The following is an 8,355-nucleotide window of genomic DNA, read 5'->3' on the forward strand; positions in this document are numbered from 1 at the left end:
TTAGGTTGAGACCTGAAGGTTACTTAGGAGTCAACCAGGGAAAAAGGAGAGTCTTCTACGTGGAGTGAACCCCTTGTTCAAAGGCTCTAAGGCCCAGGAAAGGGAAAGTAGTAATTACGTTTCTTGAAAAAAAAAAGTAAATAAACTCGGTACGGATTGAAAATATAGTGAGGGAATGTGGTGAGATGAGGCTGAAGAGGCAAATGGAACACTCATAATTTTGTATGTCTTTTTAAAGAAATATAAACAATTTTGAGAACTATATATCAGTGAAAAATTCTAAGCATAGGAGTGACATGATCAAATATTTTTTAAAGTCCATTTTGGTGGCAGACAAAAAATTAAACTGGATAGTTAAAAAGTATACTTATATGTAATATATATAATATGTAATACAGATTTGTATTTATACATACACATGTTAAGAAACTACTGTCATTTGCTAGGCAAGAAAGAACAATGGCTTGAACTAAGGCAATGGGGATGAAATAAATGTATTTGAAGAGCTATTTAGGAAATAGAAATCAGAAGTAGCAAAATAGGGAGTCAGAAGTTATGGGTTGACTGAATGAGCCAGGCACAAAAAATATATCTCATTGATATGAAATAATTAGAATAAGCAGACACAGAGTCAGAATCTAGAATACTAGTTGCCATGGGATGGGGGGGGAGTAGGGAATATGGAGTTAAGACTTTAAAAAATACAAGAGTTTCTATCTGAGATGATGGAAACATTTTGGTAATGGATGGTGGTGATGGTAGCACACAATGAACGTAATTAACAGCACTGAATTATATATTTGAATTTGGTTAAAAGGGAAAATTTTGCATTGTATATGTTACAAGAATAAAATTTTTTAAAAATCCATGCAACTCCATAACACATGCAGTGAACCCAAAGTTAAACCATGGATTATAGTTAATAGCACAATTATAAATATGTGCTTTCATCAATTGTAACAAATGTACTACACCAATGCAAGGTATTAACAAGGTATAAGGGCACCCTGTATTGTATGCATGATTTTTCAGTAAACCCATAACTTCTCTAATAAAAACAAAAAAGGAAAAGAAGTTATGGGTCAAGTCTCCAAATTCAGAAACTGGGGTGGATGGTTGTGCCATTTATTTTCAGTGAGTCACAAAACACAGGAGGAATGGCAGGTTTTTAAGGAAAAGGAGTGATGCATTTCAGACATTTAGAGTTCATTTGCCTGAGGGGTATTTCCAAATATTTCCAGTGCACAACTGAATATACTAAATTTGAAGCTCAGAAAAGAGATCAAGCTTAGATATAGGGATTGAAAAGCTAATAAGTGAAATAACAGGAATAGATGAGATCTTTGGGCCATTTTGTCAGGCCATTTCCTTTCTGCCATTGATGGAACTCAGCCATCATCTGTGTTGAGGTCTTGATAAGAACAAAATTATTTTGATTAAATAAAAACACCAGGCGGGCCGCGGTGGCTCAGCGGGCAAAGTGCTTGCCTGCTATGCCGGAGGACCTCGGTTCGATTCCCGGCCCCAGCCCATGTAACGAAAACGGAGAAACAAAATACAATAAAACAAGAAAATGTTTAAAAAAAAAAAAATAAAAATAAAAATAAAAATAAAAACACCATAAAATAAAAAAATACCATGGGAGTTTTTCAGGCATGAATCTTCTAAGCATAGCAGAATACCCAGGTATACTACAATAGAATTTGTTACCCACAACACTAATATGTTAAGAAAACTTAGCTCTTATTATTTGCAAACTTCAAGACAGAGTCCAAAGCCTATATATTGAGGGAAACCCTGTCTAAGCCTCCACATTCTGTACGAAAACCCTAAAAATGTGAAAATGTTTCAGCAAATAAGTAATGACCAGATAATGAGAAAAATCAGTTTTGTGAAAAGTCCACAAATATCAGAATATCCGATTTGAAGACCTGGTGTCTGAATAACTGATTTGAAGTCTAAATAACTGATTTTAACGTTTCACAACTGATGTTTCCTGTCAAATACAAAATTAAAATGTGCTTTAAATATTTACTTCTGAGGCTAATAGCATTTTCAAACCAAAACTTTTTCTCCCATAAAACAATGTCAGAAACGAACTGCCTGCAACTCTACATTTTGTAAATTCTACAACTTATTTTTCAAAAATAGCTCATTTGAAGCATTAGATATCTTCATAACATGGATCACTTGAGAACATAAAAATTCTAAATATGTTTAAGAAATTATGAAATATCAGACTATGATACTGACTCCTTTATTACCAATTCTGTTGAGCTGACATGAATAAATACCTCAGTTCTGATTACTAAGTAATTGTAGAAGTTAATTGAAAATATTTAGAAACATAACCTTAATCCAAACCAGTGGAATGATTCATTTAATTGTACTTGATATCCATTGCATTAGCCACTTAAGCAGGTGACATTAGTCCTTTAAAAAAAGGATACTAACAGATCTTCATTTACAAAATTTAAGGTAGCTTAGCCTACTGTATCAAGTGTTACACAATTTAAGGTAGCTTAGGCTACCGTATCAAGTGTTTCCCAACCTCCAAATAAAGGAGGTTTGGAAATTTAATATAAAAATAACACTTCCCAATTTCTTGGCCCGTGCAGTGTCTTTTTCTTAAAACCCCAATTTAACTGCTTTTTTAGCTGCAAAAAAGGAACAAATTGCTCAGTCACTAAACCCCACCAAGAAATCACCTCCCACAACTCCCACCATCCATGGAAGAACAAGACAGATGAGGTGAAAAATAATTGCTTTTATTAACTGTATTAGAAACAATTTTATGAGATTATTTGCATTTCTACATGTGAAAACAACTGCTCTGAATAGCTGGGAAAATAGCTAACGCATGGGGGAAAAAATGCAAACTAGCTTCACTGCCTTTTCTTACTGATCTCAGAAGGCATCAAAAAAGCAATAGTGTCTGGCAAACAGAGTAACAACAGCAAAGTCTTGCAGTATAGCTGTGATTATGAACATTAAACTGTTCAATCCTACAACTTTCCTAAAATCATTTTTCTACCTATACAAGCCTACTTCCTAGAAGAGAAACACCTAGCAAACTGGTTCTGAGAAACAAACAGGATAAACTCAACAGAAGACAGAAGAGGGAAAAGGAACTACTACAAGGTCATAATATCCAATTCTAGGTGTTTCTTTTTGGCTGACCTGTCTGAGGAATAAAATTAAGTATCAGGGCGGGCCGCGGTGGCTCAGCGGGCAAAGTGCTTGCCTGCTATGCCGGAGGACCTCGGTTCGATTCCCGGCCCCAGCCCATGTAACAAAAACGGAGAAACAGAATACAATAAAACAAGAAAATGTTTAAAAATGTTTCCCTTTCTTCCTTCCTTCCTTCCTTCTATCCTTCCTTCCTTCTCTCTGTCTTTCCTTTAAAAAAAAAAAAAAAAAAAAAAAAAAAAAAAATTAAGTATCAAAGGTTTTCTCACTTCTCTAGGAGTGATTCTAGCTCTTCTTGCAAAGAGCTAAGCTGCTCCTTTTCTCGGTCTTCCTTCTGTTTGAGTTCATCCAACACAGCCTGAAATCTGTTCTTGAGCGCCAAGTTTTCCACCTTCATGATGAGATCCTCCTGTCGTTTTGCCCTGTCCTGGGTCTCTTGGAGCTTGCCCTTCACGTTATCAATCTGCTTCTGAATCCCCATAACCAGCTGATTGGTTCCCTCGTTTTCTTGGTGCTGTTCATCTGATTCATTTAGCTTGTCATGCAGCTGTCTCTCCAGATCCTCCTCCGTATCGATGATGTTTATATCTTCTTCATCCGGATGATGCGTCTCATCTTCATCTTCGCTGCTGCTGCTGAGGTCATTAAATATCTCCCGAAGCTCATCGTGTTCTAATGAGTCATGGCCCTGCCTATGGCCAGACATTCCCGGAGAGGAGATATCAAGGCCCTGATTTTCTGCCTCTTTGGTTTCATCTTCTGCAATGATTTCCCAACGAGTACTGACTGCTTCTGCATCTGTACTCAGCAAACGCTTCACTTCCTTTTCCACATCTGGAGATTCAATGTACTTCTTCTTTGCTGTCTTACGGAACCGTCTCTTTCTGACATTTTTTAGAGGCAGAGTAATTCCATGGTTCCAGATAAACTTCTTCTCTTTGTCCTTATCCTTTTTCTTGCTTGCTTTTGGATCAGCAGCGGCAACTGGCTCTTCCACTGGAGGGTAGAGGTCACCATCCACTGTTGACACAAGCATCTGACAGATATCAGCTGTCTTGTAAAAGGTTTTTTTATCAATGGTTTTCAAGCTTTCCATAACGCAGGGCAGATCTACCAACTTTGAAGCCAGTGGGACCCGGTCCACTCTGACAATTCCATGGCGCCCATCAGGATGTAACTCAATTGTCAGTCTGTCTTTCAAGTTGACATGGCCAGACTGTACTGCCCTCCTCACAGTAGAGGCATATTCCGGAGGTAGGCGTAGAATAAACTGGCTCTCTAGCTCATGAGGAGCATCATCTTTGCTCTTACTCATCTTTACTTCCTTGTGACACTTCTCCTCTAAAACTTGTTTCACTAACAAGTTCCAAGTTACTTTCTGCAATAATTAGAAAAGCCACTGTTACAAACTGAAATTCTTCATTACAAAGTTTAAAACACAACAGCAGCTAAGCATCTATTTTTACTTAATTATGAATTAAGTCCCAGGCCTTTTCTCTAAATATGACGCGACTGAGAACCAGTCGTTACTGACAAACACTGGCTTTTTCGCAGTTGTGATCATTTAAATCTATTAGCTGCAATGCCAAGTTTCAACCTCTAGGTGCCGCTGCCGGACAATGCAAACAGCTAGCAAGCAGCAAAGCAAATGGCGGTTCCGGCGAAATTATTTTCGGCCCAGAAAGTAATGCCCAACAGACATTCCCAATCCACAAACTCTCCCGGAACAAAGATATTTTAAAAAGCGAGGCGCAGTGAGCTTTCTTCGCCTCCGGTACTTACAATCCACTGAAGATTACAAGTTCGGCTTCTCCAGACCGGTGCGAGCGGAAGAGGACTCGGCCCGAAGCACGGCAGCCAGGGGCCCAGAGTCTCCTTTTCGATGCCTCTGTTCTTCTCAGCGGTTGGCACAAAGATCCGCTACCAATTACGAGTGAAAGGACCAGGGCTATCAACGCGAAATGTCGCCGAGATTCGCAGCTCAGTATACCGCAGCGCTCAGTCCGGAGCTGCAGACCTAGAGAACAAAGAAGCGCTACGTCACTGCGCGGGGCGGGAGGCGGCTTGAGCGACACGACCCCCTGCCCGGAAATGAGAGCCGCCCGGCGCGCGCATGCGCGTTTGCGCAGCTGGGCGTGAAAGGCCAATTTTTGCGACAACGTAGACCGTAAACCCCGTAAGAAGTAAAATATTTCATACAGAGCTTTTGGTTTGAGAACGCACGGAAATAACAGTTCGGATTAAGAGACAGACTTCCCCTACCCCCCACCTCTAGCTACCCTGCTAAGCCAGGACTTTTATCGGATCTCCATGGAGCCGGATAGCCTCTAGGCTTCCGGATGATTACCGGAGATAAGGGCGTTAGTGTGCAAAGTGTCACTGCTTCAAGGAATATGATGCTCCCCAAAGTGTGTCTGGGAGCCAATACAAGAATTTATAACTGTTCTGGTTTGCTAGCTGCCGGAATGCAATATGCTAGAACGGAATGGCTTTTTTTTTTTTTTTATTAATTAAAAAAAGAATTAACAAAACAATTAGAAATCATTCCAATCTACATGTACAATCAGTAATTCTTAATAACATCACATAGTTGCATATTCATCATTTCTTAGTACATTTGCATCGATTTAGAAAAAGAAATAAAAAGACAACAGAATAAGAATTAAAACAATAATAGAAAGAAAAAAAAACAAAAACAAAAAACCTATACCTCACATGCAGCTTCATTCAGTGTTTTAACATAATTGCATTACAACTGGGTAGTATTGTGCTGTCCATTTCTGAGTTTTTATATCCAGTCCCGTTGTACAGTCTGTATCCCTTCATCTCCAATTATCCCTTCTCTTTTTTTTTTTTTAATTAACGGAAAAAAAGAAATTAACCCAACATTTAGAGATCATACCATTCTACACATGCAATCATTAATTCTTAACATCATCACATAGATGCATGATCATCATTTCTTAGTACATTTGCATTGGTTTAGAAGAACTAGCAACATAACCGAAAAAGATATAGAATGTTAATATAGAGAAAAAAATAAAAGTAATAATAGTAAAATCAAAACAAAACAAAACAAAACAAAAACCTATAGCTCAGATGCAGCTTCATTCAGTGTTTTTTTTTTTTTTTTTTTTTTTTTTTTTGATTTTTCCTTGTTTTTTTTTTTTTTTTTTTTTTTATACCTCAGTAAATTTTTTTTTTATTAATTAAAAAAAGAATTAACAAAACAATTAGAAATCATTCCAATCTACATGTACAATCAGTAATTCTTAATAACATCACATAGTTGCATATTCATCATTTCTTAGTACATTTGCATCGATTTAGAAAAAGAAATAAAAAGACAACAGAATAAGAATTGAAACAATAATAGGAAGAAAAAAAAACAAAAAAAACAAAAACAAAAAACCTATACCTCCATGCAGCCTCATTCAGTGTTTTAACATAATTGCATTACAATTGGGTAGTATTGTGCTGTCCATTTCTGAGTTTTTATATCAAGTCCCGTTGTACAGTCTGTATCCCTTCATCTCCAATTATCCCTTCTCTTTTTTTTTTTTTAATTAACGGAAAAAAAGAAATTAACCCAACATTTAGAGATCATACCATTCTACACATGCAATCATTAATTCTTAACATCATCACATAGATGCATGATCATCATTTCTTAGTACATTTGCATTGGTTTAGAAGAACTAGCAACATAACCGAAAAAGATATAGAATGTTAATATAGAGAAAAAAATAAAAGTAATAATAGTAAAATCAAAACAAAACAAAACAAAACAAGACAAAAACCTATAGCTCAGATGCAGCTTCATTCAGTGTTTTAACATGATTACTTTACAATTAGGTATTATTGTGCTGTCCATTTTTGAGTTTTTGTATCTAGTCCTGTTGCACAGTCTGTATCCCTTCAGCTTCAATTACCCATTGTCTTACCCTGTTTCTAACTCCTGCTGAACTCTGTTACCAATGACATATTTCAAGTTTATTCTCGAATGTCCGTTCACATCAGTGGGACCATACAGTATTTGTCCTTTAGTTTTTGGCTGGATTCACTCAGCATAATATTCTCTAGGTCCATCCATGTTATTACATGGTTCATAAGTTTATCTTGTCTTAAAGCTGCATAATATTCCATCGTATGTATATACCACAGTTTGTTTAGCCACTCTTCTGTTGATGGAGATTTTGGCTGTTTCCATCTCTTTGCAATTGTAAATAATGCTGCTATAAACATTGGTGTGCAAATGTCCGTTTGTGTCTTTGCCCTTAAGTCCTTTGAGTAGATACCTAGCAATGGTATTGCTGGGTCCGGAATGGCTTTTAAGAAGGGGAATTTAATAACTTGCTAGCTTACAGTTCTAAGGCTGTGAAATTGTCGAAATTAAAACAAGTCTATAGAAGGGTCCAATCTAAGCATCCAGGGAAAGATACCTTCGTTGGAGAAGGCTGATGACGTTCAGCGCGTTTCTTTCTCAGCTGAAAGGGCACATGGCAAACACGGCAGCGTCTGCTAGCTTTCTCTCCAGGACTTTTGCTTCATGAAGCTCCTGGGGAGGAGTGTTCCTTCATCTCCAAAGGTCCCTGGCTGGTGGACTCTGTGGTTCTCTCGTCCTTGTGTCTGACTCTGCGCTCCTCTCCTCGTTCTCAAAAAAGGGAACTCTCTCTGAAATGTCTCTTCTTTTATACGATTCCAGTAAACTAATCAAGTCCCATGTAGGATGGGTGGAGACACCTCTTCATCTAATCAAGTTTAATCACCACAATTGGGTGAATCACATCTCTGTGGAAATAAACTAATCAAATTTCCAACCTAGAGATTAGAAGAAAACATTTCTCTCACAAGAGTGATTAGGATTAAAACATGGCTTTTCTAGGGTACATAATCCTTTCAAACCAACACACATGCTGAATTTTTTTCACTATGGCACTACTGTTTTGCTGGCTATTTTCTGTTTGTTTCACGTATGGGTTGTCTGGTGTGCATCAACACCTATTTATATTGTTGCCAAGTAATAGATAAGGGTTTCCACTTATTCCTACTCATTTCCATTTTTTTCAAATAGGATCAGTTTGGTAGAGCATCAAAGTCGTTTAGAATCTAATTGCTATCCTCTCAAATATTAACAATTACACATGAATTTAAGAGAATATCTTG

General features: G+C 37.4%; 1 protein-coding gene across 1 annotated transcript; it reads right to left on the reverse strand.

Moving 5' to 3' along the window:
• Positions 1-3,431: 3,431 nt before the first annotated feature.
• TAF7 (TATA-box binding protein associated factor 7) lies at positions 3,432-5,287 on the reverse strand. Its single transcript, XM_077137231.1, has 2 exons — positions 4,972-5,287; positions 3,432-4,567 (listed from the first exon to the last, which is right to left on the reverse strand). The coding sequence occupies exon 2, from the start codon at positions 4,502-4,504 to the stop codon at positions 3,455-3,457; it is 1,050 nt and encodes a 349-aa protein (XP_076993346.1). The 5' UTR covers positions 4,505-4,567; positions 4,972-5,287; the 3' UTR covers positions 3,432-3,454.
• Positions 5,288-8,355: the final 3,068 nt, after the last annotated feature.

Source organism: Tamandua tetradactyla, chromosome 20 (genome assembly GCF_023851605.1).
Source record: "Tamandua tetradactyla isolate mTamTet1 chromosome 20, mTamTet1.pri, whole genome shotgun sequence".
In the NCBI taxonomy this organism is placed as follows: domain Eukaryota; kingdom Metazoa; phylum Chordata; class Mammalia; order Pilosa; family Myrmecophagidae; genus Tamandua; species Tamandua tetradactyla.